At 45.9% G+C, this 27,993-nt stretch overlaps 8 protein-coding genes across 17 annotated transcripts; 3 read left to right on the top strand and 5 right to left on the bottom strand.

Annotated features, from left to right (window-relative positions):
* Positions 1 to 2: 2 nt before the first annotated feature.
* LOC117641148 (mediator of RNA polymerase II transcription subunit 28-like) lies at positions 3 to 2,926 on the bottom strand. Of its 4 annotated transcripts, none has more exons than XM_034378274.1 (6): positions 2,789 to 2,926; positions 2,347 to 2,533; positions 2,018 to 2,197; positions 1,758 to 1,947; positions 1,452 to 1,681; positions 3 to 1,373 (listed from the first exon to the last, which is right to left on the bottom strand). In XM_034378274.1, the coding sequence occupies exons 2-6, from the start codon at positions 2,416 to 2,418 to the stop codon at positions 1,233 to 1,235; spliced, it is 813 nt and encodes a 270-aa protein (XP_034234165.1). In that variant the 5' UTR covers positions 2,419 to 2,533; positions 2,789 to 2,926; the 3' UTR covers positions 3 to 1,232. The 4 variants fall into 4 exon arrangements, with proteins under 4 accessions (XP_034234165.1, XP_034234166.1, XP_034234164.1 ...); XM_034378275.1 differs by having other exon boundaries at positions 2,664 to 2,891; XM_034378273.1 differs by lacking the exon at positions 2,789 to 2,926 and having other exon boundaries at positions 2,347 to 2,753.
* LOC117641145 (pre-mRNA-splicing factor 38B) lies at positions 2,727 to 6,577 on the top strand. Of its 2 annotated transcripts, XM_034378268.1 has the most exons (10): positions 2,727 to 2,864; positions 2,969 to 3,115; positions 3,366 to 3,530; positions 3,643 to 3,767; positions 4,571 to 4,722; positions 4,810 to 4,870; positions 5,215 to 5,334; positions 5,419 to 5,567; positions 5,660 to 5,992; positions 6,073 to 6,577. In XM_034378268.1, exons 2-10 carry the CDS (start codon positions 3,100 to 3,102, stop codon positions 6,095 to 6,097), a joined length of 1,146 nt encoding a protein of 381 aa, XP_034234159.1. In that variant the 5' UTR covers positions 2,727 to 2,864; positions 2,969 to 3,099; the 3' UTR covers positions 6,098 to 6,577. The 2 variants fall into 2 exon arrangements, with proteins under 2 accessions (XP_034234159.1, XP_034234160.1); XM_034378269.1 differs by lacking the exon at positions 2,727 to 2,864 and having other exon boundaries at positions 2,974 to 3,115; positions 5,663 to 5,992.
* Positions 6,574 to 9,021, bottom strand: LOC117641149 (glutathione S-transferase 1-like). 4 transcript variants are annotated; one of them, XM_034378283.1, is made up of 5 exons: positions 8,889 to 9,021; positions 7,283 to 7,519; positions 7,068 to 7,209; positions 6,832 to 6,993; positions 6,574 to 6,758 (listed from the first exon to the last, which is right to left on the bottom strand). In XM_034378283.1, the coding sequence occupies exons 2-5, from the start codon at positions 7,483 to 7,485 to the stop codon at positions 6,615 to 6,617; spliced, it is 651 nt and encodes a 216-aa protein (XP_034234174.1). In that variant the 5' UTR covers positions 7,486 to 7,519; positions 8,889 to 9,021; the 3' UTR covers positions 6,574 to 6,614. The 4 variants fall into 4 exon arrangements, with proteins under 4 accessions (XP_034234174.1, XP_034234172.1, XP_034234173.1 ...); XM_034378281.1 differs by lacking the exon at positions 8,889 to 9,021 and adding an exon at positions 7,730 to 7,980 and having other exon boundaries at positions 7,283 to 7,626; XM_034378282.1 differs by lacking the exon at positions 8,889 to 9,021 and adding an exon at positions 7,730 to 7,979 and having other exon boundaries at positions 7,283 to 7,509.
* LOC117641146 (putative protein TPRXL) lies at positions 8,192 to 9,935 on the top strand. Its single transcript, XM_034378270.1, has 5 exons — positions 8,192 to 8,501; positions 8,589 to 8,820; positions 8,898 to 9,181; positions 9,258 to 9,366; positions 9,441 to 9,935. Exons 1-5 carry the CDS (start codon positions 8,444 to 8,446, stop codon positions 9,724 to 9,726), a joined length of 969 nt encoding a protein of 322 aa, XP_034234161.1. The 5' UTR covers positions 8,192 to 8,443; the 3' UTR covers positions 9,727 to 9,935.
* A 75-nt stretch (positions 9,936 to 10,010) lies between these two features.
* On the bottom strand, positions 10,011 to 10,982 carry LOC117641151 (DNA-directed RNA polymerase II subunit RPB9). The gene is made up of 5 exons (XM_034378285.1): positions 10,768 to 10,982; positions 10,634 to 10,688; positions 10,464 to 10,537; positions 10,266 to 10,392; positions 10,011 to 10,184 (listed from the first exon to the last, which is right to left on the bottom strand). Exons 1-5 carry the CDS (start codon positions 10,845 to 10,847, stop codon positions 10,122 to 10,124), a joined length of 399 nt encoding a protein of 132 aa, XP_034234176.1. The 5' UTR covers positions 10,848 to 10,982; the 3' UTR covers positions 10,011 to 10,121.
* An 8-nt stretch (positions 10,983 to 10,990) lies between these two features.
* On the top strand, positions 10,991 to 17,488 carry LOC117641139 (Fanconi anemia group I protein homolog). The gene is made up of 24 exons (XM_034378255.1): positions 10,991 to 11,175; positions 11,288 to 11,398; positions 11,486 to 11,694; positions 11,789 to 11,956; positions 12,049 to 12,293; positions 12,391 to 12,593; positions 12,668 to 12,804; positions 12,886 to 13,109; positions 13,186 to 13,387; positions 13,486 to 13,624; positions 13,708 to 13,840; positions 13,915 to 14,228; positions 14,320 to 14,511; positions 14,594 to 14,757; positions 14,849 to 15,013; positions 15,094 to 15,245; positions 15,330 to 15,529; positions 15,609 to 15,782; positions 15,874 to 16,060; positions 16,133 to 16,349; positions 16,461 to 16,533; positions 16,607 to 16,759; positions 16,873 to 17,046; positions 17,136 to 17,488. The coding sequence occupies exons 1-24, from the start codon at positions 11,083 to 11,085 to the stop codon at positions 17,280 to 17,282; spliced, it is 4,176 nt and encodes a 1,391-aa protein (XP_034234146.1). The 5' UTR covers positions 10,991 to 11,082; the 3' UTR covers positions 17,283 to 17,488.
* Positions 17,483 to 27,949, bottom strand: LOC117641140 (ionotropic receptor 25a). 2 transcript variants are annotated; one of them, XM_034378256.1, is made up of 15 exons: positions 27,878 to 27,949; positions 22,127 to 22,279; positions 21,538 to 21,697; positions 21,325 to 21,467; positions 20,988 to 21,214; positions 20,735 to 20,916; positions 20,486 to 20,666; positions 20,244 to 20,408; positions 19,970 to 20,164; positions 19,505 to 19,843; positions 19,186 to 19,436; positions 18,862 to 19,114; positions 18,569 to 18,776; positions 18,253 to 18,496; positions 17,483 to 18,110 (listed from the first exon to the last, which is right to left on the bottom strand). In XM_034378256.1, the coding sequence occupies exons 1-15, from the start codon at positions 27,909 to 27,911 to the stop codon at positions 18,062 to 18,064; spliced, it is 2,784 nt and encodes a 927-aa protein (XP_034234147.1). In that variant the 5' UTR covers positions 27,912 to 27,949; the 3' UTR covers positions 17,483 to 18,061. The 2 variants fall into 2 exon arrangements, with proteins under 2 accessions (XP_034234147.1, XP_034234148.1); XM_034378257.1 differs by lacking the exon at positions 27,878 to 27,949 and adding an exon at positions 23,740 to 24,023.
* Positions 24,861 to 27,970, bottom strand: LOC117641142. 2 transcript variants are annotated; one of them, XM_034378263.1, is made up of 11 exons: positions 27,951 to 27,970; positions 27,564 to 27,732; positions 27,317 to 27,488; positions 27,120 to 27,217; positions 26,850 to 27,035; positions 26,671 to 26,769; positions 26,359 to 26,586; positions 25,959 to 26,276; positions 25,606 to 25,747; positions 25,430 to 25,533; positions 24,861 to 25,272 (listed from the first exon to the last, which is right to left on the bottom strand). In XM_034378263.1, exons 1-11 carry the CDS (start codon positions 27,953 to 27,955, stop codon positions 24,970 to 24,972), a joined length of 1,824 nt encoding a protein of 607 aa, XP_034234154.1. In that variant the 5' UTR covers positions 27,956 to 27,970; the 3' UTR covers positions 24,861 to 24,969. The 2 variants fall into 2 exon arrangements, with proteins under 2 accessions (XP_034234154.1, XP_034234153.1); XM_034378262.1 differs by lacking the exon at positions 27,951 to 27,970 and having other exon boundaries at positions 27,564 to 27,944.
* Positions 27,971 to 27,993: the final 23 nt, after the last annotated feature.

Below are 27,993 nucleotides of genomic sequence, written 5' to 3'. Positions count from 1 at the left end.
TATTGCCCGGTTATGAATTTTCCTTTATTAATAACAACAAAATGACATGTAAATACTTAAAGCATCTTGCCCACACCCATACAAGATTACAGAAACTTAACAAAACATCTACAACTTTTGTGAATATTATGTTCTTGGGCTCCACTCACATGTTCATAACTTAAACACTCTTTCCCCTTGGAGATAGTATTTTTTTTAAGGATGAAATTTACATCATTTACAGGAAAATGCATAGTAAAAAAAAATAAATATACAAGATGAGTCAAGTGTTGTGACCACACTAAGGATGTTTCATACTTGACCACAGACACACCACACAAATGTACATGCTTTCCTTCACACCTGAAAAAGTGGGAAGCAAGAGAGACCAAGATAAACCAAATTGAGTGCATGATGGTCCAAGGATGTTAGAGACTAAATGCTGGAACACAGTAAACTTCAACATAGAATTGACAAGCTATACTTTTCCTCAAATTAATTATCAGGTCATCAGCAGTATATAAAAACAAAAGATCTGCTTCAAGAATTTTCTCAAATCAATTATCAGAACACCTGTAGTATGAATAACACCTACTTCAACGAGTCCTTTCTTTAAAACAACTTCCCTCCAATCATATTCGCACACAAAACAAAATCAACAATGAAAATAACAATTTTAATACAAATTCTGCACATTAGGAAAAAATGAAATGACTTCGTATTGATGCAGACAAGCTTACCAGATGGATTATAATTTTTACAGAAACATTTACAAGTCCACAAACAGGGAGGGAGGGACACATTTGATGACAGTTGATAGGAAGCACTTGTGTGAATTTTGTTGCTAGAGGTCTCTTTTTTTAAATGTCTCTCTTTCTCACTTTTTTCTTTCTCCTTCTCAAGCCAGAGTATGCAGACAGCAAAACCTGAGATAAGCTTCACTGTCCATTGGGTCAACTTTCAACTGAATTTCATCTAAGAGAAACTATGGGCTAGTGGATTTAGACACTTGCTTTACAATAGACAGAATCCAAACAACAACCCAAGCAATGCAACTCTGGCGAGACTGGAGGAGACTCAGCGAATGGCAATCAAACAAATCACATTGTGCTGCGGCTAGTGCGCCTGTAGCGCACTGGGAGGGTCTAGGGTGCAGTGGCCATGGGGTCGTAGTCAACAACGCCACGCCCCGAGCCTCGACCACGGCCGCGCCCTCTGCTTCTCGTGCGGCCCCTACCCCTCCCCCGCCCGCGTCACCGACGCCCATCTGTCATGCCTATGTTGCTTGTGGTCTTCTCCAGGTAGGCCAGGGGCCCCTGGAGGGATGGCTGGAACGGCGTACGGGGACTTCCCATGAACATGGTCTGCTGCGGTGAAGCCATGCCAGGCACCTGCTGAGCAACACACAATTAATTGTTGATGACATAAAAAAATGATCAACTTCAATCAACAGAAATTCCACAAACTGTTACCTGTTGCTGCATTTGCATTTGCTGCATCTGTTGGTGTTGCATTTGCTGCTGTAATTGCATCTGCTGCTGCTGAGACTGCTGCTGCTGTTGTTGCTGTTGCTGCTGCTGAAGTTGTTGCTGCATCTGCAATTGTTGCTGCTGTTGCTGCTGAAGCTGTTGAAGATTTCCTGGCATACTGTTACCCGGAGCAACTGGACCCATTGCTGGTCCTGGTCCACCTGGAGGCATGCCTGAAAAGCAAAAGTAACAATGAGCTACTGAAGAGAGGCACAGGGGACACACAATTTAGCGGCTCATTTATCATACCATTGGGTTGTCCCAGATGAGGGCCCTGTTGTCCCATTGCACCCACAGCTGCCGCTGCTTGACCCAAGTGCCCTTGCGACTGGGCTGAGCGCAAATCCACAAGAAGATTTTGCCACTGATTTATCTTTTCATAGTGCTTCTTGATTAATTCATCTTTCCGAAGCAGCTCAGTTTTAAGATCAGTGATGTCCTACGAGAAAATAATTTATGCTATAATAAATGCAGTAGGACTGACAGGATACTCTACCAAAATAACTAACCTCTTTTACAATGAATTCAGGTTTGAGTGCTGAAAGTAAGAATCTTTTCTGAAGAAAATAGCTTTCAGTTTGCCGTGCCAAATCAATGACTCTGCTAATGGTTTGGTCAACTTCGGCACGGATTTCATCCTTGTCCATACTTGTAATGCTGTCATCTTTGGTCAAGATATTCAGGCACGCCTGAAAAAAACAATAGGAATGTACAAATAAATTGAAGAATGATAAAAATTATACTCAAATTATGCTTATTTGAAGATAAGAATCTGACAAATGAATGCTCAACCCTGTAGGTTATGAAGGCTAGCCGGTTGCAGGAAAGAAATACTGACCTGAAATGCTTCTTCAAATTCGTCAACAAGATTGCCATTTCCATTGGAAGTGTTCGCCATTTTGTTAATCATTCTGGATTAGTTAAATCAACTATTTATCACGATCAAATGGAAGTAAACACCTGGCTTTACACTGCACCAGTCCACACTAGACGTGGGCACTCTGGCCACATTTTCCCCAAAAAGGCTATCGAGGAGAAAACAGTGAGAATGACATATTGATAGGCACTTCAATCCAGTTCAGGGAACAAAGCTACACATAAATACAACTATTAAATAAACCCATCAACTCAAAATTATGACAAAATATTTCGAACCCCAAAACAAATACACCAAATGTCTGTGAAGGCAGTGAATGAATGGCCAACTCTAGAAAGTGAAACATCTATCTCAAATCTGCTGCGCGTGTCTTCTGATTCTTATAATTCACTTTTCCTCTTACTTGCGGTAACATTCTTTCAAGCCAGCTTGTGAAAAGTTACTCAATGTGGTTGTTTCAGATGAATGTAAGGACGAAGGTAAACGATCGATGTAGTCACAGTGTTCACTTCCGTTCACTTCCGTTAGGGCTTTGATGATCAGTTGACAAATATTTTACGTACGGTCTTGCGTTCTTTTCAAGGTCCCTCTTCAGCTAGTGTCTACGAATATGTGTCATTAAGTGAATAACTAGGAAGTTGACTTCTTTCTAGTCGAAGGAAAACTGGTGTGAAGTAGTTACCTTAAGCTACACCGTCTTATTTTTTTGTCAGAATGGATCCAAATGAAGGTTAGTACATCCAACTACGTCAATAGATCGTATTCCGTCTTTGTTTATAATTCTTTAGTTTCACGTGTGAATTGACAAATTTCGTATCTTTTTATGTTGAATTCCATTTTAGTGTTAAATGAATTTTTTTTTCGTTCTATATTTTTTTGTGCTTAGTGACATAGGTCTCATAACCTCAATCATTAGAAAGTTTTGTATTATTTTCGTTCTAGCTGTTATGAAACCTAATTCAGACCTTTGAACATTTCAGAAAACTCGTGGAACGAGGAAGACGAAGACGAAGCTGAAGTTGAAAGGCCTATGAAAAAAGGAAAAGATAAGAAAGGAAATGTTTTACCAGTTTGGGGTAGTGACCGAACTATGAATATGAACCCACTTATCCTTACCAATATTCAATCATCTCACTATTTTAAAGGTATGCAAGTAATAACCTTACCAGTTCAATCATTTTCTTGTGATGCCTCTTTTGTAGTAAGACCTTATGATGAACGATTTTAATTTCAGTGTTACATTTTTCATTTTTACAGTAAACTTGTACGAGCTCAAAACATATCACGAAGTAATTGATGAAATATACTACAAAGTCCAACATTTAGAGCCTTGGGAAAAGGGTAGCCGCAAGACTGCAGGGCAAACGGGCATGTGTGGTGGTGTAAGTATTGTTTTATTTTATTCTTTGACATAAGAAAAGTGCAATGAACTGTATATAACAGGGCTTCATTCATTTCCTAGCTTCATATCATGCTAGTGTTGTCTCAGTAATTTAGGAAAATGACTCAAGTCCCGTAAGTGCTGGTTCTAGTTTCCAATGAAGCATTTGCACTCTGAAATGATCTACAAGTGCTTTCAGATGCAGGAGCCTCTTGAGACATGGCAAGAAATGAGCCTGGAGGGTTTGCCTGGTGTTTTACATAGAGTACCTCAAGTCAGAATGTGTGAGACCCATTTATATTTGTTGTTGTGCATGTCCATTTTCATCTACATTTCAAACTTGTTGCGCCTCAAAAGTGCAATTTACCCTCAAAACTACTCAGTCTCTTTGTTAGGGTAATGGGAGGTAGGTCTTCTTTCTTTTAATCATCCAGGAATATTGTCAATTCACTTTTATAATGCTCTAAATTTGAGTTTATTTGTATTGTTTTGTATAATAATAAAAAGAGCAAGTAGTTTGCCTAATGGTATGGGTGGAGTACAAAGCATCCAACACATCCACTTTAATCTGTTGCTCAATACTCCTGTTAAATTTAGCACCACCAAATTCAATTTTAATAATCCCTAAGTCATTGCTCATAGTATATGAACTGATTTATGTCTCTCCACTGAGGCTTGCTTGGAGGCATTAAGCTTGTTACATATTGTACAGAAGTTGTGGGTTAATGTATTCATATTGTACAGAAGTTGTGGGTTAATGTATTCAGTCTAAACCAGTGTCTCTTTGTTTCATGTGCTGTTCAGGTCCGAGGGGTAGGTGCTGGAGGCATTGTGTCGACTGCATACTGCTTACTCTACAAACTGTTCACCTTAAAGTTAACAAGAAAGCAGGTAAATGGCTTAATCACCCATACTGATTCGCCTTATATCCGTGGTCTGGGTTTTATGTACATCAGGTGAGTAATTGTGCTTAACTCTTTTTCTGTCATGGGCACTTAGACTGCTTTGAAAGACATAAATCTCTCTTTTTTTTTTTTTTACAGGTATACTCAACCTCCAGCTGATTTATGGGATTGGTACGATGAATATCTTGAGGATGAAGAGGTGCGTACCATGTGAAAAGTTACTAGAAAGACTAATTCTTTTTACCGTTACAGTGTTCTGATGTCAAATTCTTGATGGTGCGTTTTTAGAAGTTCTCAATAGATAACTTGGATGTCATTAAGGACTTTGGTTCATTAATCCTGAAATTCTACCAGTATGCGCTGACTAGTTCAGGGAACTATTGCTCTCCTCTTTCAAAGTGGTGAGGCAGCTGGAGGCTAGGCACCAAGACTAATTCGTGTATTTTTTTTCTTATTTGCGTTTTTGTGTATGTGTGAAAACAGGTTGTGGAATTCTACTAATTTCTTCATTTTTGTTTGTTTTGTTTGTTCTTTTTCTCATAGGAACTTGATGTAAAAGCTGGAGGAGGACAGACTATGACCATTGGAAATATGCTTAAACTCTTTTTAACTAAGCTAGAATGGTTTTCTACCTTATTTCCACGAATTCCTGTACCTATCCAGGTTAGTGTTCTCAATTTGATGTACTAAATCTTATTCAAAATTAACCTATTCAAGTTTTTATTCTATTTATTTATATTTTCACAGCAAAAATTGGAGAGAATGATGGCTGAGCGCTTCCCTAACAATGTACCTGTCAGACCGCCACCGCGGCAAATGGGTGGGCCTTCCCGACCTGTCGTCGACCGAGATGAAGATGGCTTCGGCGAAGCTGAAAAATACTCAAAACATCAAAGGTAGTAAACTTAAGCCTCTTCTGTTATCACTATCCCCATTTTAGCTTATGATGCATAAACTCTATTCATGTTTTGCTTTTCTTTTTTTTTAGCAGAGATTCACCGAATGGGGGACCCCCATTTAGCGATGGGAGCTCGTTCCTGAGGGATAGCTACCGTGACAGGGATGTGAGGCCCCACCGTGACCGGGATGGCAGAGACAAGGATGTCAGAGACAGGGACCGGAATAGAGACCGCGACAGAGACCGTGAACGGGATCGAGACAGGGACCGGGATCGTCATTCTTTCAAAGAAGATCGATACAGGAGTCATGGCCACAGTCGGGATCGAAGCAGAAGTCGGGAGCGGGATCGGGGAAGAGACCGGGACCGTGACCGTCATGGAAGAGACAAGTACAGAGACCACCACAATAGCTCGAAAGATCGGTAAGCAGAGTATGTAATTCTACTGCAAGTAATGATTACATAGTGTAAAATTTTACATAAACTGCCCCTTTTCTTTTCAGGCACAGGTCATCTAACTACAGATGAAGCCAGAGCATGTATATTTGTTAATTTGTTCATACTGTGTATGCAGCTGGGGTAACTTTTTTTTTTGTTAGAAAAGTAGAAAAAGTTTTGTCACCTTAAATTGTTTGAAATGAGGCCTTTGTTTTATAAAGATATTTTTTTTAGGCAAGTAAACTAATGTTAAAGCTGGTCTAATATATTTTTATCTTTATCTCGCATACCTATTTTTCATTATTGCTCTTTCTCTAGAAATGTTATAGTAGTACCCACATGTCATTGATACAATTAGTCCTGTCTCATTTGTCTTGTCAGACAGTCTGTAAGTTACGGTGCTCATCCACATTCATTTCCCTTTAAACCATTATTTTCTACAAATCTCATTAATTGATAATGTTGTGACTTGTTTTAAACATTAGTGAGCCTCCAAAAACAATTCAAGTGTTATTTTTATTCTGTATTTTGCGCTTAAAGGCCAAAGTAAATAAACTTTTCTAGACTGAATTTCTGAGCTCATATTTATTACAATATTGCAACGGGGCTACAGTTTTGACCTGCCCATTTCTCTTAATGTCTGTAGTTGTTCCAAGGCAGGATTGTTGATCTTCTCAAAACCGGGGAGTGCTGTTTTACATCTCTCGAGCCAAGCTGCAACTCGTGATGTGACAGCATTTGGCAGTAAAGCCTGTCAGAAAAGAACAAGTGTTTCAAATGCTTACCAAAAGGATGGGTGAAAACAAGGCAAAACAAAATATTACCTGAATACTTAAAACTGTGGCAGAACAGTGACAATCCGCAATAGTTGGATGATTGAGAGCAATAAATTCATTGTCACCAAGTAGCTTGTCAAGGGATTTTACTGCTTTTACAAGTGGAGCAATTGTCTTTTCATTTGGTTGCTTTCCAAACAGAAGAGGCACCTATGCATGTAAAATTTATGTCTTTCAAAAGGAAAACATTAACAATATTTGATTGAACTGACCCCTGGACTTACCCCCACATTTCTCAAAGCGATGCCTAGGACACTACAGTCAAAGTGAAGCCTTTGGTCCACAATGCCTCTTTGACATGGGTCTTTCGGATACCATTTGTCATCCTTGCCATACTTATTAGCCAGATAGCAAGATATTGCATGGCTTTGAAATAAATGAAGAGATTAATTTGGCTACCACACAGGAACGTCACAACAAGCGATAATTGAAGCTTTACCTGTCAAAGAGAACATAGTCACCATCAACCATGGTGGGTACGGTGTGTATAGGGTTGAGCTTGAGGTACTCGGGACGACGATTCTCCATCTGGGTCACATCAACGTATTTGACGGTGTACTCGACGCCCAGTGCGGCGCAGGACATCTTCGCAGCGCGGAATGGGGGACTGGCGTCGAAGCCGTACAGCGTCACTTTCCCCATGTTTGCCTCGAAGCCGGGCTGGAGCAGGCTGGAGCTGGAAAGATGAAGTTACCTGTAAGCCGGGTGCGAGCTCGCGGACGCTAGGTCATTCGACAGGCCTTCCGGAGAAGTGAGGGAAGCCCAAGGGAAGCCCCAGGGAAGCTGTGCAACAAAAGCGAGGGGCGAGGGAAGCAGCCGACAAATTGTCGAGTCATAAACTTCAAAGTGCAGGAGTTTCCAATCCAACCTGAATCCTAGGTTATACCTCGGGTGAAATAAAAGAGATGCGAGGAGATGGAAACGCGCAACTATTCCTGCCGCCCTCGGTCACCGCTCTTGAGCAGCCGATACTTGTCGCTCGTGGACTTGGATCTGAGCCCAGTCCCAGTAAACTAGGGCCCCATGCCACTTCACAATCTTGTCAAACTCGGTGTACTCCGCGTTTCAAAGTCCAACTTTCCTGGACGCAACAGCCAGTGGTTAGAGCCCCGGTGGTGGGTGGTGGGGGAACTCCCACATCCATGACTACCGCCTGTCTCGCGATGACTTGCGACGACTTCAGTACCCGGCCCGCTAACACCACGTGACATAGCACGTGGCCTAAGTGACACTTAGAGTCCTGTAGTGGGCCTCGAGTTTTGACAAACGACACTAGAGCGACCACTAGAACAACACGCTTAATTTCCCATAGCCACTCCTCCTCCTGCCCAATTTCTCATAGCCACTTCTCCGCCACCAACCAATCACAACGCAGCCCCAAAGGGTGCGCACTGTTTACTTCCGGGCCGGCTTGAATTCTTGTGGACACAACACAGTCAGATTGAACGTTGGAGCGGTTAGTTGACAGTTAGGCTAGGAGTCCGTGAGTGTTTGTGGGGCGAATCGGGTGGTAGCTACTGTTTAGTTCAGAGGCAGTTCTTGATGCTTCCCGCCGTGGTTCCCACCGCATGAGAACACCGCAGCTGCCCCGACCGTCAGAATGCCGTCGCCGAGGAAAGGTGGCTCGACGCCCGTCCGAAGGCGGCGTGGCAAGCCGGGTAAGTCTAGCCGTGCTTGGCGTTTATGTGGCCCTGTGGCCGCGAGACTTGTGTCACTCATGTTTTGCATCGCTGTACTGCCGCCAGTGTCCCGGGCAAAGCCCGCTTCTCCAGCCTCCTCAACCACCTCCGTCTCAAGCTCGTCGAGTCCCGGTGGCGCCGCAAGTAGTGTGAGTGGCTCTCCTTCGAGTCCAGAGAGCCCAGGCAAGGGAAACCGCCGCCGGTCGCCGTCGGCGGCCTCGACCGGCTCCTCGTCGTCGTGGACCGACACGACAGACACGTCGCTGACGAGCAGCGCCAGCAGTCCCAAGTGGACGGGGTGAGTTTGATATGTTCTGCTACTGAATGGTTAATCTTTGCCCAACCCTTGGAACGTGAGTGACTGACCGCCTCCAGGGACGAGTACTGCTCCTGCGCGTCGTCGGCGTCGTGTTGTGAGTCTTGCCGCGACGGCAGCGACAGCTCGGACGGCAGTGAGGGCGGCAGCAGCGGGAGCGACGGCGACGACGGCGACGACAGCAGCGACGATGACGACGGTGACGAGGACGCGAGAGGGCGGGCGCGCAAGAGAAGTCTGTGTTCGGCGCCGGTGCCTGAGGACAAGCGCGGCAGGTCCTGGGCGCGTCGCGGCGCCCGCCAGCGAGGAGGCTCGGTCCTGTGCAGCTACTGCGGAAGGAGGGGTGAGGAATGGTGCCCTCTGAGACTGCGAACTGCGAGGAAGCAAGGGAAGCTTGAAATGCTGTTCGTCTGTGTCAGGTTACGGCGCGATGAAGATGGTGCTGTCGTGCTGCCCCGGAGCCAGCGAAGCCAACAGGAGCTTGGGCAGGGCTTCCTCGGAGGAGACCAGCCCCTCTCCTCCTAGCAGGTAAGCCACGACGCCGTGCTTAGCTTGGCCGTTGTCGCTCTGTCACGTTTTCCCCAACGGTTTGCGGTTTTCAGCCCTGCCGAAAGGATGCAGCCCCCATGGCAGGGGAATGGCCAGGTCCTCGGTGCGGTGGCCGCCTCTGCCTCCCCCTCGTCGTCCTCCTCGGCGCCGTCCCCGCGCTACAACTGGTCGCCGTGCTCGTCCGCGTCCTCCTCCTCATCCACGCTGTCGGAGATGTCGGAGGATCCTGGCTCGGGCGAGGAAGCCGACGTGGAGGCTGCGGAGGGCCCCTGCCCGTCGGTGGCCCACGTGCCCCTCGTGCACTGCGGGGGCCGTGCCGGCCATGTGGCCGTCAGCTAGGTGTTTTTTCTGTATTTGGAGTGCTTGGCTCAGCAGATACTTGCTCAATGTGATTGATGTAGTCTTTAACTTATTGCCGAATCTTTATGCCTCATTTTGAGAGCTGATTATTGAGTTCTTTTTCCATGCTATTTAGTTTACAGAAATGTTGTTAGTTACCGTTGTGTTCTGCAGTTATTTTTATCCAATAAAAGTCTATTTTAAACTTACTGTGTGTGCTTTAATTTAAGTGATTCTTGCCTTTACTTCAAAAGGAATGAGGGAAAAGAATAAAATGGACTCAATTAAAGTAGACCACAATTTAATCAAACAATAGAAAGAAAAAATGAATTGCACAAAATGTCACAGTATACGATTAATAAATATGTTCAATAATGATAAAAATGTACATCAAACTATTCTGTCCATCTGTGGGTGCATAGTTGATTAGTACATACATAGTATAGTCTCATCTCCTCCTGCAACATGTCAAACAAAACAGCATAAGAAATAAGAAAATTTTGTTCCAAAATAAAGTTTAGAATAACAATATAATGTACCTCAGCGCGGCGTGTTTGAGCTTGGAAAAATACAGCTTCTCGAAGATTACATTTGGGACAAGGGTGTTCCTCTGTCCTAGGTAGTGTAGGATCTGATATGACATCAGCCACTATATGAGTGAGCTCGCTGAAAAAAGAGAACCAGCTTAGTAGTACATTTCATCTGACAAACTACAATTTAGCTGCGACAATACTTACTCAATTTCGTGCATAATTTTGTTGACATAGATGCAGTTGCTGTCAGCCAGTTGCTTGTAATCACAATTTCGGCACTGAACAGAAGAGAACATTCATTGAAAGCCACAAAGGTTAAACGAAACAACATACGTAGAACAAGTTCATTCCAGAGAGGTGGGAGGATCACTTACAGCATACAACAGGACCTTATTTTCCTTATCTTCTTTCGGATAAAGCATATTGTTGCTGGGAGGAAAACAGAATTGTGGGAGATAAATTTTGTTATTTAGTTTGAAACCATCAACATAACCTCCATGGCACTTACCATTCCTGACAGAATCTTATACCGACAAAGCCAGGTCCGTCATCATGGGTATCGTACCCAGATTTCGACAAAGAAGTCATCTCAAATGGTATGTACGAGGACGCAGTCTAAAATAAAAACTCGCAAAGAGATGACAGATTTGATTCAGAAAGCTCTTTTCGTCTTCGTTGTTGTTGTTGTGCTGTGTGCTGTTGCGGTTGTAGGAGAAGAACAAAAACAACAAAAACAAGCGTGTAGCTGAACAAATGAAAGAGCGCGCGGCGCGGGAGAAAGTATACGAATGCCTAAAAGCTTTTGTGTTCATTCTTAATTGAAATGGATAAAAAAATTGTCAATTTAATCAATTGTGGGAAGAATGGAGACTTAAAGGAACTTCAGCAGTGCGTGGAGTCGTTTGATGTCGATGAGGTTTGTCAACCAGCTTTTTGTTGATTTTTAAGCCTTCCAAACTTAACCTGGAACTGTTGCCTGTTTTTAAAGTGACCCTTGATTTGGAACCACTTTGATTTTTCATTTCCAGATCGGCCCCTTAATTTCAAAAACATTTTTGAAAGATGAGTTTCGCCAGTTGTTTGGATTATTTCTTGATGGCCTTACACAATCTGGCCTGTCTCATCAACTGCGCTACCAGGCAAGTATCTTCTCTGTTTCGTTTGAAGTTTTGGTTTCACTGTCTGATATATCCATGGGGCCTGACAGACATTTTTTCCTGTTATAGATTACTGAGCAAGTGTTACATGAATTTGAGAAACATGACATTCCTCTCGCTAAAGCTAATTTAGTTACAAGTCGTCTGAAACTGGAAGTCTCAAATTTTTCTGCAAATAATCTTGTTAAACTATGTGATTTGTGCATGAAAACCATCTGTGAGCAGAGAGTTGACGAACAGAGAGGATCTCATAATCAATCATCTCGCAGTCATATGTGGTAAGAGCAGTATGGGGGTGTGGGGCATGGGTTTGTGATAAAATAAATTAAAGAAGATTCTTAATGCTGCACTTTTTTGCTCTTTTAATGACAGCTGGAAAGAGCTGTTGCCAACCATGCTCTTGCTTTTAATTGAAAGAAAAAGAGTCACCCAGCATGGTACACAAATGACTGGAGAAGAATACAAATCACAACTTGTGAAAACATTGTGCCAGTCTCCTTGGAAGCCGCAGATTGCTTCCTCCCTTGCTAGTATGCTTATGTAAGTTTCCAGGGATCATTCAATGTGTAAGTTCCTTGGGTTATTTTACTCATTTTATATGTCAATCTAATATTAAATATCATGCATTTTAGAAATATCCCTCTATCACCTGATGAGCATTTACAAGTTGTCAACAAGCTCTGCTGCAGCATGGAGGAACTCCCTCCTCAAGAGTTACCCACACTGGTTCATGAAATGCTGGAGTTATGCAAGGATCGACATGGCTTGCTCCTCTTAATGAAATTGAACCATTATTTTCATTTGCATCTGTATAAAAATCGCCGGCAAAATAGTAATGATATGGCGTCATCACAGATGCTAGAATCTGAAAACATTGGTAAGGACTTCATTTTCACAATATCATTCTCATATCTGTGTTCTTGGTAGCATTTTACATCTAATCTTATTCAATACTCATGTTTTGCTTACAATAGAAGTTGCATCATTCGAAGACACCAAGCAGGCCCTTGGCACTGTTCTCTATCATGTGAATAAGGTGGCTGGATGCTATGCCTCCATCAAAGACTTTGTTAACACCATGGCTAAAGTAGCAAAGGGAGCACCTGAAGCCGTTTTACAGCCCATCATAGTTAGCATGTTGTTCAGCATTGCAACAGTGTCCACTTATGAAGACCAGGTGGGTAAGAATATTACTGATAAATTAACAGCTTGAGGTACTATGTGGTAAAATCTCTGGTTCCATATTGAAAGGTCTTCAGTATTTTGAGAACCAGTATTACTAGGGGCGTTCTTGAAATGGAAAAGAGGAAAGAATCTGCGTGGATGAGGGACATAAGAATCAATAAAGTGAACATTCAAGAACTCATCAATACCCTTATTGATTGCTGGTATGGAATTTTTCTTTTATCTTGATGATTCTTAATAATAAATGTTTGAACTGTCTTATTGTAAAATTCTTCTTTCAACAGCAAAGACGGTCAGCTCGGTGTGGAGGAAGGTCTTGTTAACTTAGCATTTGAGTTACTAAGGGTTCCTCTGATACGGGGAAAGGAAGCAGCCTCTGACCAGGTGTGGCATTTTGGCACTTTCATCCTTCTCCGTTTAATGCGGTACCAGCGCCATGTCGCGAACTCTGTCCTGCAAAGACTATGTGACTGTATCATAACAGGGGAAGGCGTCCAACAGTATATTAGTAAGGTTTCTTTTGCATTTATAACAAACTCAAGTCATAAACTTTTACACTAAACTGTATTTTGCTAACTTTTCAGAATGCCTTGGTCAAATGTGCAGAGATGTGCGCCTTGTTATCATGGAACAGCAGAGTGCGATTGTTGGGTTGTTGAGTTACTTACGTGTCATTCAATGGAATGTTGCAAGAGACATTGTTATAGCAGTAATGCCAATAGTGCTGCTTGCCTCTGGTGTGAGAGACAATCTCATTCTGGTTCTTCGTAAAGCTCTGTTTTCAAGGTAGAATAGACCCACTTTTCCATTATGTATATATGCCTGATGCATTCCTTGATTATTTTGTTCGCCAAGTTGTCACTTTTATTTTGTATCCTTTCCAGAGATACTAATACCCGAAAGGTTGCTGTCCACGGGTTTATTGAAATGTTGAAGAATTTGCGCTTGGAAGCTGGGTCTTTAGGACATTTGAGCCAGGGGTCAAGCAGTAATACTTTTAGCGGATATAATATTCTCAGCCAGGTATACTACCCTGTCCATTGGATTCAATACAAAGTTCTCCTTGCTGAAACACTTGTTGATTAAATGCTTTATTCATAAAACAGGTATCAGTTGAAGTTTACAGTCAAGCTACTGCCACCAACACTAATACCAAAGAGGCCATATGCCTGGAGGTGTTAGGTGCCCTCAGAGGTTGCTTGAACCAACAAGCAGAAGTGCGAGTATCATTATACAAAGGTAAACTTTGCTGCTCTCCTCTGTTTTTTGGTATCTTTTTAACCATCAATCTTAATTATTTCTCCTGGGTTTAGGTCTCTTTGAAGTGGTTGAAAGTAATCCACCTCTCACTGCTACAATCCTTTTCTGGCTGCGTGGACATCTGTTAAAGCAGTGTGATTTGGACGCTCTCCCACCTGTACGCTTTAACAACATAATAACTCTCCAAGCGGCTGATGCCATTCTTCAGGAGCCTGTTGGAGCTTTACTCTACCTGATTCAGCAAGTAGTTCTAGTCATAAATGAACGAGAGGATGATGTAGATTCAAGAACAATGTCACAGGTTACTGAGGTCCTTGATAAGTTAGTTGTAGGAATGGGACAATGTACATTAGAAAACTTTGAGTTGGTAAATATCTTGACAGCTCCTTTCAGTTCAGTTCTGTAAATTTTTGTGTTACATATTTTTTTTAAAGATCAACGTTTTCTCTCAATTATAGGATGAAGATGTGCGCCTAATGGATTCATCAGTGGAAAACAAGCGGGCTGCTGAGACTCTTCGACAAGCTTTAGCTGTATACGAGGCTTTGATGTGTTACTGTATTAATACATGGTCATTGAATACACCAGACCAGGGTTCAAAGCTTCTATCAATGTATAAGTGTTATACAAGACTGATTGATTATGCCAAGGTACCTTCTGCACTTGTAAATACAGTACACACTGTGTCAATTTTCCTAGTGCCAAATGTGAAGTTATTTTTTTCATTCTCAGAATGCTACAACTGGTGGCAATAATAAGAAAGATGTGACAATGGCTGCAACAGGGAAATCCCAAACAGAGAAGAAAGGTCGATTTGGAAGGCCAGCAACATTCAAACTACCTCCATCTATTCTAGGACTTCCCTTCCTTTCTAGGACTCTGGACTTGCTGCACATGTATATTTTCTTTTGGAAATCTGTATGCATGCGTTTTCTGAAGTTTTTGTCTATTTTATTTGTAATTTTTTCTTGTCTTGGATATTTCTAGGGAGGATATACCTTGGTCAACAGCTCCTGCAGCAGCTTGCGTCAAAGGCAAACGAGAGTTTCATCGATATGTGATGAATGTTTTAGTGCAGAATGTGGCTCACCTAAGAGAGGAATTACAGTGTGGTAACATGTCTGCAATGAAACATTGTGCCAAAGTGGCTAGGTGATTTGAGCTCTCTATTTTTATTTCCTTTGCCATCAATATATTTTTTTCTGGGTAAATTTATGCTTGAATGTTCACAGGAAAATTTATGAGCATTGTATTTGCCGCCTATCTGAAATTGACGCCTTTGACCGGAATCTGGCAATTCTTATCTTGGAAAGTTTTCTGGAACTTCTGCAAATGGTCCTGGCACACTGCAGGCTTAAATGGACAGGATTTCTCCAAATAATGAGTACTTTCATTTTATTCCACTGATCTACCAATCCTTTTTCTTTTCTCTCTCATTTAACTGATATTTTGTGTATTCTTTATGAAGCTGGTGTATCTGAAAAGGATGGAGTGGCAGAGCAGCTTCAACCAATTGTTGAAAAACTTATGAGCCTTTTGGATGAACGTTTGTCTGATGAAGATGATTCCGAAGATGAAGTTGCTGATAAAAAGTTGATTCAGCATTTGAGCTCTGCTTTGCAAGTTGTCAGCATGCAACTTCCTACTGATTCCCCTCAGTGTATCCAGGTGAGTCCTGAAGTGAACTGATGTGTTCTTTAAGATTTTTAGAACACTGTGACTGTCTTTTTTGTTTCTTTTATTACAGTTACTGGAAAAGATGCGTGCTTTGTGTTCAGAGAGATCTGTAAAGAATTTAAATGTAGCCAAGACCTTAGTTCAGTTACTTTTAAAATTGACTGTGAGATGTAAAGCAGAAAGTCAAATGCTGCCCAATTTAACCAAGCAGTTACAGGAAGAAATTGGCATTCTTCCAGATGTTGTAAGTACTCTCCTCAACACTATACCACGTTTTTTTTTCTTTTCTTTTTGTTAATAATTTTCTATTTGATGTTATTGTTTTTTATTTTCAGCAAGAAGAAGAATTGACTGATGCCCAAAAGTTAAATTTATTGAATACTGCAACTAAATATGGAGTTCTTGGAGTGGTTTGCGCTACCATCAAAGGTCGCCTGGAAGAAGTAGAATGGGTAGCTGTAAGATTGGATGCAGAGCTCACAATGCTTGAATACTCTCCAGATGAAGAAACAGCAGATACCAGTAAGTAGCCTCTCTCTCAGAATTTCATTTAAAGTCCCTTGTCATTTTTCTTAAAGGAAAAAATCTTTTCAGATAAGGAATTGCTGAGAACTAAAGAAAGAGAAACAGTCTGTCACATGGCTCGATGTGTACAATGCAATGTTTCTCTGAGTGTTTGTGCTCCACAGGCTGGCCCTTCTGCAGATGTACTTTTGAGAATTCACTGTGATGCATTTGATACACTCTCCCGATTGACTAAGTATTTTATTAGGCGCTCTTCAAAAGACAACAAAGTTTTTGAAACAGCAAGGTAACTGTCCTATTGGCCATTCTATCTTATATTTAGGCTTAGGGCCCTCTGGCTAAACAATAACAGTTATATTTATTCTTAACTTTTTGTTATGTTTTTCATTCTGTTCAGGTTTGACAAAGTTATAAGGAATGCTGGGAAATATCTAGCAAGAAATATGTTTGCTTTTGTCAGTCACATTGGGGTAAGTTTATTTTAAATTTTATAAGCTGATGCATTTAACAAGGCTTTATACTGTATTTTAATAATAATTTCAGGAAAAAAAATCTGCAGATAAAAGAAAGAAAAAAAATCTAGATCCATCCATCCAGAAATCTAAAGTGCTAAGGGAAACAAGATTGATTCCCAGCTTAGTTCGTAAAAAGGAGACCTTTGATCAATGTGTCATTAAACTGTCCAAAGATTGCAAGGTAATGTTGCTCTGCTATTTCTTTCCATTCAAAGTTCCAGAGCTGAAGAATTATGGCATTTGCTATCAGAGGAAACTCTTTGACTTTAAATTTTTTGCTTTACTCTTTCTTAGGCTCCAGAACTTGTAGATATTGTGAAACACAACTCAGCACGGGACTTCAGTCTCAAGCCTCAAGCCATCAAGAAAGCCCTTCGAGACAATGCCAATGGAACGTCTGACAATGAGGAGGAGGAGGAGGAGGAAGGTGAGGAGGAGGGTGCTGAGGAAGCTGACGAAGAACGACCTGTGAGTATGGCTTAGTTGGCCTTGCTAAGTTCTGTTAAGAATTATTCTTTGAAGTTAAAAATTGTCTCACATGACTTTTTAATGTGCAGGCATCTTCTAATCGGGATGACTCCGGCAATGAATCTGAGAGTGGAGAAAATGGTGATTCCGGTGCGCGTGAGTCAGAAGATTTGTTTGCGGAAAGTGCCTCGGATGATGAGGCTCCAGCTCGTAAGAAGTCCAGGCGTTCTGATTAAGAATCGCCACAGAATTGTAGGTTTCCTCTCTCTTGAATAGAAAAAGAGTGCGGGGGATTATTATTTTTAAGTGGGAGTGCATTTGTGATCCCCTCTTCAATTTTATCTTGTTTATGGCCAAATCATGGAATACTTTGTTTTATGCTGAATTCAAGTGCTGTATTATTATAAGGTTTTTGCGGAAATAGAAATTGAGAATATTGAGATCTGCATTCTTTATTATCCAACATCTCTCCTCACTCTCTTAACAAAGTCCAAACTCTCAAGTACAGAAATGAATTCTAAAGTCTAAAGTGATATAATTCTAGCACAATAATCACACTCTGAAAAATACTGCATTTCACATAACTTATATCCAAGCTGTGCATAAAAACTCTCACACCCTCTAAAACTTGGAAAACAGAAGGGAAAAAAGATTGGTCCCAAACATTAAAAACCGTGTGCATAAAGTCAACTCTTGTCAAATTTTTCACAGCAAATACATATCAACACACACAGACTACTTCACTAGATTACTCAGTCATTTGGTGGTCCACCCTGATAATTTGCAGGCACCCTCACAAAAACGTGACCACTCGTGCGGAAACAAGAAGTTGGCTCCTAGGCCCTCTTAATTCAATCTAACAATAACATGTCTCACTCAACACAATAAACCTAAACTGACAGAAATCAAGAGCAAAAGTAGCCGAAAAGATGACACAAGTCATGAATATTGCAGTCCAGGAAGAAAGGCTGAGCCGCGCCTCGATGTCACGCGCAGTTTGTCGCTGTCGTTCCCTCTAGTGCTGCCAGGCCTGATTCACGCCGGGCAATTGGTTCCCGTTCCGCCTGTGAAACATTAAAATTCATTTTCAGGCCATGGAAACGTGCTTCTCTGTTTAAAGGCACTTAGGAAGAGAGCTACGGAGGGTAGGATTAGTGGAACAGGGTGTCAGCATCAGCTAGGGAGACTCAGAGGAAGTGGGATCACCTGTAGTTGTAGGCCTGGCCCAAGGCCCCCAGCGCCGCCGCGTCCAGCTTGGCGGTGGCGCTGAGGTCGTCGGAGGCGCCGCGGCCGATGACGGCCAGGTGCTGCTGACGGGGCGCCTTGCCGCCGCGCTGCCCGGCCAGGTCCGTGACGCGGGGGTTGCGCTTGTACTTGTACCAGTAGTACTCGAAGGCCAGCGTCACGCAGGCCAGTCCGATGCCCACGAAGATGACGATGAACACGCCGCCTGCAAGAACCGAACCAAATTTGCGGTACGCCGGTCGGACTGAAAAAAGAGTGAAGCGGCCGCGTCGCCTACCTATGTTCTGGATCGAGATGCCGTCCTGCTGGTCGTCCTGCTTGTCACACTTCTTGATCTCCGGGTTGGTGGACCACCAGCGCTCCTTGAGCTTCTCGAGCTTGCGCTTGTTGAGCAGCTGCAGGATGGCGTTGTTGAACTGGTCCTTGAGCGGGGAGCCCTGCTGCACCGCGATGGCGTACGGCTTGCGGGAGAACTCCTCCCCCACCTGCAACGAGGCGGCAAGGCCGTGAGGCAGTGGGGTGGCGGGACGGGTTCGGGCAACAAGACCAAGGGAAGCACCAGGCACGCACCATTTGCAGGTCGCAGTTGGTGAGAGAGAGGTAGCGGATGTCCGTTGCATCCCCGAGGTACGCGAAGCCTTCGCTGGTGCCCTCCGAGAGGCGCACCCTGGCCACAGCCTCCTCCAGGTTGTTGGGCATCTTGGCGTCGAGCATGGCCTGCCACATCTTGGTGTACTTGTCGCCCACCGGGTAGTCCCACACGGCCAGCTTGGCGCGCTCCACCTCGCTCAGCGAATCGTTGAGGCTCATGTCTTTCCAGATCCTGCACAGCACACGGGTTCAACTCCTGACCACTCCGCACACTCCCCGCTCCCCCAACCCTCGGCGACTTACTCGTAGAAGCGGGTCTCGATGTCGGCCATGCGCTGGAAGTAAGTCATGGCGGCCGAGCCGTTGTAGGGCGCGTACTGGATCTTGTACTGCTTGCTCAGGTCGTCCAGGGACTCGACAGGCGTGTCCAGCCTCGAGACGGTGAGGAAGGCCGCCAGGTTGGCGGTGTACGAGGCGATGATGATGAAGCCGAAGAGCCACCACGTGGCGGCCACCAGGCGCCCCGACAGGTTCTTGGGCGCCTCGCCTCCACCCTACGCAATGCGAAATACAGATAGATTCGCGTTTGGCGGGCAGAAAGCGAAAAGCACACAGTCCCTACCTGCGGCGTGAGCGACGTCATGCAGAACCACAGGCACTCCTTGAGGTTGAACTCGCGCTTCTCCTCGTCGTCCTTGTACTTCTCGCGGTTGTTCTGGTAGCTGTACGGGCTCCAGCGGTCAAACACCCACATGAGGAAGCTGGTGAAGAAGTAGGCGGCCAGGATGCACAGCCACACCTCCCTCTCGAGCACCGTCAGGAACTTGAACAGGGAGGTGGGGGTCTCGGGCTTCTTCATGAGGATGCTGATGCCCACCAGGTCGTAGTACGGCACCGTGAAGTCGATCACGTTCTCGCGCTCCGCCATCACGGCCAGCGAGCCCAGGCCGATGTCGGCGCGCTGAAGGAACAGGCGACACAACAACGCGCGTGAGAGTTGATTCGTCGCTCTGTCTCTCTCATCTCGAGGGAGACGAGGGAGACGCACTGATTGCAGCCGTACAGCGCGACAGAGGCACTGCCCTACCTTCTCCATGAGCTCCTTGATCATGCCGTCCCACTGGCCCTTCTCGTCCATGTTGCCGAACTTGTTGTCGGGGGCCACGTAGATCTCGTACTCGAACACGATGATCTTGCGGATCTCGTCCAGCAGGTCGATGCAGTAGCCCTCGTACTTGACGGCGCCGCTCTTGTCCCGGGTCTCCATCACGAAGGGCTTTTGCTGCGGGGCGGAGGCGGCAAAGATTTGAATTCGGCAACACGTGGAGGAAGGCGGAGGACGGCCGTCCCGCCAGACTCACCAGGACGGTGACGATGCGGTAGACGCTGGCCGCCGTCAGGTTGGCGATGGACGAGGCGTCCTTGACGGAGAGCGGCGAGTCTAGGCCGAGCTTCCAGGACCCCTCCACCTCGGCGGAGACGCTCTGGCCGTTGACCACCGTCACCTTCTCCAGGCGCATGCTGGCCTGCGGAAAGCACAGCGACGCGTTTACGGCAGGCGTTGGCCCGGCGCGACACACCGCGGCGCCACGGACTACGTTACCTCCATGTAGGAGTGCCCGTTGTGCTCCTCCAGCATCATGGGCGCGTAGGACGGCGGCTCCTGGACCTCCCTGAGCGCGCGCCGCAGCTCCAAGTCACGGCGCACCATGGGCTTGTCCTCCTGGTACTCTTCACAGCTGACGTAGTTGAGCTTTTTCCACTGGCCCTTGTCCATCATCTGCCTGCGGGATGAGAAGTTTCCGTTGACTCCGCAGCTCGCCCGCACCCAGAGTGAGACCAAGGGACCTACTTGATGGAGAGGAAGGAGCGGAGCGCGAGGTCGAAGTAGAAGGCGGAGGCGATTTCCGGCTCCGTGGTGAGGCTGAAGTCGGTGCGCAGCTTCTCCAGGCGCTCCCGCGACGTGGGGTCGGGCTCCGGCTTGAGGAACAGGATGGTGGCGTTGCTGGCGCTGCACTTGAGCTGCCCCTTGTCCTGCGGGCACGCCGTCACGCCGTCAGCGCGCTCCGAGAGAGCCCCGAGCCAGTGGGGGCGTCGGCACCTACCTGCGTGATGGCGAACCAGGCGAACTTGCGGCCGAAGTACTTGTTGGCGTTGGCGGCGTCCAGCACGTTCTTGAGCGTGGCCAGGCGGCCCAGCACGAAGAAGTTGACGATGTCCAGCTCGCGCAGCCGCGTCAGCTGCCGCTTCACGTTGCGGACGTCCTCCACGGCGGCGATCAGGTGGCGCGTCGGCACGTTCTGCAGCAGCGACTTGTACTTGTGGTCCATCACTGCGGGGCGGGGTGACGGCGCGGGCCGCGTTCAAAGTGGATTAGTCTCACGAGGGGAAGAGAAAGTGCAAAGTGTTTGCTTCCAACTTGGAACGCGGTGCGCGGCGTACCGAACGAGTCGTCGAACAGGATGCCGGCGTTGCTGATGTTCCAGGCCAGCACGATGCTGCGGATCACCTCGGGGATCATGTCTGCCGGGGGCGACACCTGCACCAGGTACTTCATCTGGTCGTCGGCGAGGAAGCGCCACTGCCTGTGAGGCCAAGGAAGACGAGTTAGTTTCGGCCCTGACCGCTTCGAGGCGCAAACGGAAGTGAACGTGCCTGAGGTCGTCCTCCTGGCCGTACGACGCGCTGACGGTGGGCAGGGCCAGAGCGTGCGTGAACGACTTGACCGTCTCCGACGTGACGCCCGTCTGCGTGAAGTCGAGCACCAGGTCGGGGGGCTTCTCCGTCTTCAGCGAATTGTCGTATTTCTCGCATACTGCAATCAAACAGGTTTCACAAGAATGTGTGCCCGATGCCCCGCCCCCTGTTTGGACCCACCGCCCCAAACCCCAAACGCAGTCCACAGTGTACTGACCGAGGGGGCAAAAACTCGCGCAATCATGTGTACACGGCTCCCGAAATCACACGCGAATCATTGAGAATCACGCGAAATCAAGCAATCCGAAATCAGCCAAAATCACTAAAATCGACCAAAAATGGGCAGAATCACACGAAACCAGGCCAAATCAGTCCGAAATCATTTCTTTCCGAACACAATCACACGCAAGCATGCTCAACATCACCCTGGTGCGTCGCGAAATAAGGCAAAATCAGCCATGAAATCAATTAAAACCATGCGCAATCATTGCGTTTTCCGAATCATGTGTACACGAAAATCCCGAGTTTTTGCCCCCTCGGTACTGACGCGCTTCGAGGAGGGTCCTGGCGTCCGAGGTGTTGGCGATGACGCGCTGGAAGGAGTCGAACTGGATGCCCGTGCTGGCCGTGCGCCGGACGTAGTTCAAGGCCACGTCCAGCGCCTTCTCGGCCACGGGGTTGGACTCATCGCTCACGAACACTGTGAAAAATAAAATAATCAAAATACTGGACACGTGGAGAACATTTTACTTCGACCGGCGCTCGGGACGCTCCCCCCACCCCCTTTCTTCTTCGCACGTGCCAAGGCGAACGGCAAGCACCAAAACGCGCTTCTTTCAAGTTCGCCTTTAGCACTTCTTTTGTCGGAATCTTATCTCTTCCCCCTTTTAACAGAGATCTGCCGCCTCGCGGGTCGATTCTTATGAAAAGCGGCTGAGCTCTGCCGCCATGGCTGTGCCAAATCGACCTCGCTCGAGAACGCTGTTTGTTTGTTGCCTTTGAATGGAGCCCGGCCGGCACGTGCGAGATGTGGGCCACGTAGGCCACGTGGGCCGCTCGCATGGGCCAAGGCATGGGCCGGGCCGTCTGAGGGGCGACGCGCGCTTTGCAAGGGAGGGCCCGGTTCGCAGCGACAGAAGGCCGGCCTACACTCGGGCACGACAGGTGCGGACGCCACGTTCGGCCCCCGCGGCCGACTTAAGCTTTCACCCCCTCCCCCAATTCGACTCGAAGTGGCGACGGACACGACGGCCCAGCTGACACGTCGCTAAGGCGTCGCGTAACGACGGAACCATTTTGCATCGACCTTGCGCGAGGCGCGAAGAGGGGGCGGGGGGTGGAGGGGAGCGGAGGGGCCAAGAGACTGATGGAAGGAAGGATTTGACGTGGAAATGTATTGATTTTCCCGGCTTCCCTGGGGCCATGCCCCACTGCACTATAAGGCTGGGCGCGTGCGCGCGCACACACACACACACACCCTTACACTTATACTCTCACACTCTGGAACATCCGCGCCCATCCGACCTTAAACGGCGTAATGAAAGCTTAAGAGAAGGTCCGCACTCTCCCAGTTTGGAGGGCCGTGCGTTTCATGGCGGGGAAAGAGCTCGTTCGGGGCGCTGAGCTTTCGGCTCCGCAGAGCCCCTGTGAACGGCGGGGTAGGCATCCCGCTTGCCTGGCGTGTTTCGCGGGACGGCCTATCCTCTGTTCGTCGGGCGTTTCGGCCGCGCTCCTCGGAGAGCTCGGAGCTAGCCTTCTCTCTCTCTCTCTCTCTCTCTCTCTCTCTCTCTCTCGCTCACTCACTCGCTCACTCACTGGCTCACTCACTCACTCACTCACTCACTCACTCACTCACTCACTCACTCACTTACTCACTCACTCACTCTCGCGGTGGCACCCGGTCATTACTAAAACACGCCGCGGGCCGCGGCTGGCCTGGCGGTCGGGGTTGCGTGCCTTGCGTGTCGGGACGGGCGATCGCGAGCCGCGCCACGACGCCCCGATCGGAGACACGGCCGCGAACCAATGTCGGCCAATACCGTGCATCAGGTGTCGGCCGCAATCAGGGCCGCCTCCAACGCTGTCCCTCCAATTTGCCCATTTTTGAGCGGGAAAAGACCGGGGAGGGGGCGCTGAAAAGCTGTTTTGTTCCATACTTACAGACGTTAATTCCTCTGGTGGTCTGCGCCGTGGTGAGACAGGGAAGGGCCAGGGCCAGCGCCAGCCAGAGGCCCAGCAATCCCATTTTCCGCGAAGAAAAGTCTGTCCGCTCTCTGAGGCGCTGAAAGGATCTCGCCCCAAAGCGCGGCGAGCAGTCCAACAAGTGTCCCCTTGCCGACGGGGTGCTTACTGCTGTGGCAAGTCGGACATGGTGTGTGCGTCGCCTTTCGCGCGTCGCGCCCTGTGCACCGTCTGGCCTCGCGGCCGCTACCTGTCCAACTGGAGCGCTGGGCCAGGCGGGGCTGGAAGTAGGTTCGCACACTCACACAGACACACCTACGGGCACAGTGCCCCGTGCGGGGAGGGGGCCGGAGGGTAGGCAGCACACGCAGCGCACCAATGGACATGTGTGGCCGGGCCGGCCAGTCCGCCAATCAGAGAGGGCGGGGCGACGGCAAAGGGCGTTCCAAGGGGCGTTCCCTTGTATGGGGTGCTTTAAGCTTTCTGGGCCTTGCCGGCCTTGCCGAGTGGAGCTTTTAATTTTGCGGGCGGACGCTGTCGTCGGGGGCAACCCTGGTGCGCATCGAATAGGGGGAAGCGGTGGTGGGGGGATGGACGGTTCGACAGGTAGGGGTTTGTTTGGGCCACGTTGCCACACGTTGCTAGGAGACGCTGGATTGGCGCGCCCGAAGCGTTACAATGTGAATTAATGATGCCCCAATCCGTTTGGTGTGTCCCCCCCCCCCCCGGCCCTTTTTTCGTCCTCGCGTCCCCGATCTTGTCTTCGCGATGCTGTGGTAGTTACACTGCCAAGCTCAGGCTCCTGCTTCAGATTCTACCAACATTAATACCCGGGTTGGCCTCACATACATTACTTGGTCGAGTTATCCCCCCCCCCCAGCTTCACGGCAGCAGCTTGTTGCACAGCGGCAATATCCGCAATTCCGTAAAAAAGGAGGGCGAGTAACATGCTGCCGCGGCCTGAGTGCCATCCTGGTCGAATTATTGGGTGGGAGTGGCCAAGCACCTACAACCCAGAGCTGGCGGATTAGTTTATCAAGGACTGGCTCACATCATAATGAGACTGCTCGAGTAAAAACGTTTATTTCAATAGAAAAATATTTGATGCATTAAAATGTTTAATGTAAAAATAAAGCTAAAACAACATTACAAAAATAGTCTTGTTCAGCTGCAAAGGCGGTTTGTAAAAATAATCCCTTATATCCTCACTCACTGCGAGGCCCAAATTAATTCCAATGCTTCAACCACAGCTCTATGGTGCATGTATTTATCAAAAGCCTTCTCTTTTAACAAAATACCATAAATGAATGAAAATGCAGCAGTTGCTTCAAAGGATGGAGAAAATTCAAAAACATAATAGATAGCTACAATGTAGAGCAAAGCATCCATAATAGGGCCTTTGTAAACAGCTTTCCCTTCAACATATACATATGTGGTCTGGTTTTCATCTTCACCAAGAGAGAAGAGTCGGGGCGGATCATGTTTCGGAGCAAAAAGTGGCATGGTTGAGCCCTAAAACAAAATATAAACAAAAATTTATAACTAATCAGCCAATGATGCTTTGAGGGTATTATTATTATTATTATTACTATCATTATTCTAATTTTATGTTTAGAGCCAAGTTTCACAGAATTACTGAACATGTGGAAGGAAACAACATTGAACTTACCTGGAGAACTTCTAAGACCAAATGGCTTCTCTTATCCTCTGACATTTCTGGCCCAAAGTGTTTGGGACAGGTGAGGCATTGGAGAATTTCTGAAGTCGCCTCCTCTGAAGAATAAATAGATAGATAAATACTTTTACACAGAGTTTGTATTCAATAATATCTATGATCACAATTACCTTCAGTTAATGGAGAATCAAAGGTCTTCTCAGATTCAGATAGGAAGTAGGAGGCCATACTGGAGATAGCATCCTGCCAGCGTTTCTTCAAATCCTTTGGTGTGCACTGAAGTTGTTCTTGACTAATGAACTCCCACAGTACCTTTAGGACCAATATAAAACAGAACTTAAATGTATACATGCTGAAACACCTAGAACCAAGTAATGTTGACAACTTTTAATGTTGCCATTAAAACGTTATCATTTTCTGGTACAAGATTTTGTTCAATTTTTTTAAAGGGTAGCTTTCGTCATTTGATTTAAGTTCATCATAAAATTATTACTTTAAAAAATAATAAAATAAATTTACAAACCAATTCTTGAATCCCAAGACATGGGAATTCTTGCAACTGTGTGGAATAGTTCTGTTTTTCTTTGGAGAGTCTTAATTTCCGTTCTTTACGGCAAGATGAGAGGAATGTTCGTAATACTGCTATGGATGGGTTTAACTTCTCCATCTCTTTGTAAATATGTGACTTTAAAGTTTCAAATTGTTTTATGTTAGAAACTGTGTTTTCTTTCTCTGATTTCTGTTGCTGTATCTGCTTTGGTTGGACCACCTCTTTTTCTTTCTTTTTCTTTTCAACATCTCTGTGACCAAGGAACTGTTTTAGAAACTTGACCATACCATCCTGCAATCAACAAAAACAAAAAGGTAAATTGAAAGATGACAAATACAATTCGATAAAGTTCAAAGTAATCTGGGATACCCACCAAGCTTTTCTCCTTGGGGAAAATGGATTCAAGAGTAGGATATCTCTTGAGAGCTAAATCGGCAACATTTTTAAAATCTTGCTCAGCTGTCACACGCACATTCCACATGGACCAAGCAATCCATCTTATAACAAACTGGGCATCAGACTTTGGGAGAGATTCTGAGTCCCTTGGAAAATTTATTCTCATTGGAAGACGAGAAGGCACACAGAGCTCATATAATTGCTCCTTAAAACAAACAAAAGACAGGAAAACAAATGTATATGTACCATCTACCTTGTATGTATCTTCTAATGCATGAGACATACATACCTTGGACATTGGTTGCAACATCTTTTCAAACGTTGATTTGTTGTTCAAATTAACTGACACAGTTTGAGAGGGGATTTCCTTCTTTTTCATAAGAGCAGACTGTTTGTTAAAAAAATTAACATTGATCAGACCTAGTTCAAAAATAATTTGCAGCATTTAAATGAGGCAAAGAGAGTTACTTTGGAAAAGGAGGACACAGAGGCTGGTGGTCCAGACACAGAAGCACAATTGGACATGATAGCTTTGTTCTTTAATATAGCTGGTTCTACTTGAGTACTGATGAGACTCGGCAATTGTTCAGCAAGAAGTTCAAGGGGGTCATCATCAGGCACAACATTCCCTTCATCATCGACTTCATAGACCAGCTGCAAAAGAAGAAGATGGTGTCAAGGATTGATAAATGACATTGAACTAAATTTGAAGAAACACTCAAACTGAGAAGTACTCACGGTGTCAGAACCATTGTCAATTATATGTATTTCTGGGGCTTGTCTCTCATCATCTTCGAGTTCCAGTCTCGGGATCTTAGGTGCTATTGTATCATCATCTAGAATTCATGGGGAAAAAAAGGGGAGGAGGGACCTTTCTTTACAAACTACTAAAATATATATGGATGACAAAATAGTACACCAAAATTAAAACGCACCTTGTATTCGTCGGTGTTTTGTTGGATAGCAACCACAGTACTGGCATTGCGCTCCTTTTGAAGGATTGTAAGTGTAAGCATCACAGTCAACACATTCCTTCGCTTGACAAGACCCTCTTTTGATTCCTTTCCAATCGACTGATTTGTCAGTACCGTTATTTTTAGAGGGGTGCTGAAACAGATACAAATTGAAATCTGAAATGCATGTACAATGGTGTCGTAAGCCAATACAAAAAATTGAACAAACCGTTTTGCGCTTCAATGAAACACAGTCCCCAACAACGATCAGACGCATGATTAGTTCTAAGATATCACAGAAGTGCTGACGTTTAAGTGATCTGCACTTTATATTCCCGCTAGTTTTAAAATAAAATGAAGAAGAAGCAACAGCCCACGGGCCGAAACAATGGCCGAACCTAGGAGCCGACCCAAACGTCAGTGATTTTAAAACCAGTGTCAAAGAAACACAGAGCATAGATTCGCACTACTACAGTGCACATTAGAGTATTGAAACATGCATATCCAATAACAATTTATTCGGGGTCGGGGCCTTGCAGACACCTCTTCGACGGATCAGCTGTACAGAGCTGTACATCAATTCTTCGAGCTCGGCACAACAACACAAAACACTTGCCGCATGTTCCCGCCATGATCGGTAGCGAGTGCGAATATCGACT

The sequence above is a fragment of the Thrips palmi genome, unplaced genomic scaffold, assembly GCF_012932325.1.
Source record: "Thrips palmi isolate BJ-2018 unplaced genomic scaffold, TpBJ-2018v1 HiC_scaffold_15, whole genome shotgun sequence".
Taxonomy (NCBI): domain Eukaryota; kingdom Metazoa; phylum Arthropoda; class Insecta; order Thysanoptera; family Thripidae; genus Thrips; species Thrips palmi.
This window is presented reverse-complemented; position numbering and strand designations above follow the sequence as displayed.

Coding starts and splice junctions, on each gene's coding strand:
- LOC117641148 (XM_034378274.1), bottom strand. CDS start 2,418: ATGATTAACAAAATGGCGAACACTTCCAATGGAAATGGCAATCTTGTT. Junction 2,198..2,346: donor AATTTGAAGAAGCATTTCAG/GTCAGTATTTCT, acceptor TGTTTTTTTCAG/GCGTGCCTGAATATCTTGAC. Junction 1,682..1,757: donor TCATCTGGGACAACCCAATG/GTATGATAAATG, acceptor TTTGCTTTTCAG/GCATGCCTCCAGGTGGACCA.
- LOC117641145 (XM_034378268.1), top strand. Junction 3,768..4,570: donor AAACGGGCATGTGTGGTGGT/GTAAGTATTGTT, acceptor TGTGCTGTTCAG/GTCCGAGGGGTAGGTGCTGG. Junction 5,993..6,072: donor CACAATAGCTCGAAAGATCG/GTAAGCAGAGTA, acceptor TTTTCTTTTCAG/GCACAGGTCATCTAACTACA.
- LOC117641149 (XM_034378283.1), bottom strand. CDS start 7,485: ATGGGGAAAGTGACGCTGTACGGCTTCGACGCCAGTCCCCCATTCCGC. Junction 6,994..7,067: donor TCGCTTTGAGAAATGTGGGG/GTAAGTCCAGGG, acceptor TTACATGCATAG/GTGCCTCTTCTGTTTGGAAA. Junction 6,759..6,831: donor CCACAGTTTTAAGTATTCAG/GTAATATTTTGT, acceptor CTTTTCTGACAG/GCTTTACTGCCAAATGCTGT.
- LOC117641146 (XM_034378270.1), top strand. CDS start 8,444: ATGCCGTCGCCGAGGAAAGGTGGCTCGACGCCCGTCCGAAGGCGGCGT. Junction 8,821..8,897: donor AGCAGTCCCAAGTGGACGGG/GTGAGTTTGATA, acceptor GACCGCCTCCAG/GGACGAGTACTGCTCCTGCG. Junction 9,182..9,257: donor CAGCTACTGCGGAAGGAGGG/GTGAGGAATGGT, acceptor CGTCTGTGTCAG/GTTACGGCGCGATGAAGATG.
- LOC117641151 (XM_034378285.1), bottom strand. CDS start 10,847: ATGACTTCTTTGTCGAAATCTGGGTACGATACCCATGATGACGGACCT. Junction 10,538..10,633: donor ATAAGGTCCTGTTGTATGCT/GTAAGTGATCCT, acceptor TCTTCTGTTCAG/TGCCGAAATTGTGATTACAA. Junction 10,185..10,265: donor CTCAAACACGCCGCGCTGAG/GTACATTATATT, acceptor GACATGTTGCAG/GAGGAGATGAGACTATACTA.
- LOC117641139 (XM_034378255.1), top strand. CDS start 11,083: ATGGATAAAAAAATTGTCAATTTAATCAATTGTGGGAAGAATGGAGAC. Junction 13,625..13,707: donor GATATAATATTCTCAGCCAG/GTATACTACCCT, acceptor TTCATAAAACAG/GTATCAGTTGAAGTTTACAG. Junction 16,760..16,872: donor AACTGTCCAAAGATTGCAAG/GTAATGTTGCTC, acceptor ACTCTTTCTTAG/GCTCCAGAACTTGTAGATAT.
- LOC117641140 (XM_034378257.1), bottom strand. CDS start 23,824: ATGGGATTGCTGGGCCTCTGGCTGGCGCTGGCCCTGGCCCTTCCCTGT. Junction 20,409..20,485: donor ACGGGCACTCCTACATGGAG/GTAACGTAGTCC, acceptor TGCTTTCCGCAG/GCCAGCATGCGCCTGGAGAA. Junction 19,844..19,969: donor TCAAGGAGCTCATGGAGAAG/GTAGGGCAGTGC, acceptor CTGTTCCTTCAG/CGCGCCGACATCGGCCTGGG.
- LOC117641142 (XM_034378262.1), bottom strand. CDS start 27,791: ATGCTCTGTGTTTCTTTGACACTGGTTTTAAAATCACTGACGTTTGGG. Junction 26,770..26,849: donor CTGTGTCCTCCTTTTCCAAA/GTAACTCTCTTT, acceptor TTTAACAAACAG/TCTGCTCTTATGAAAAAGAA. Junction 26,587..26,670: donor TGTTGCAACCAATGTCCAAG/GTATGTATGTCT, acceptor GTTTGTTTTAAG/GAGCAATTATATGAGCTCTG.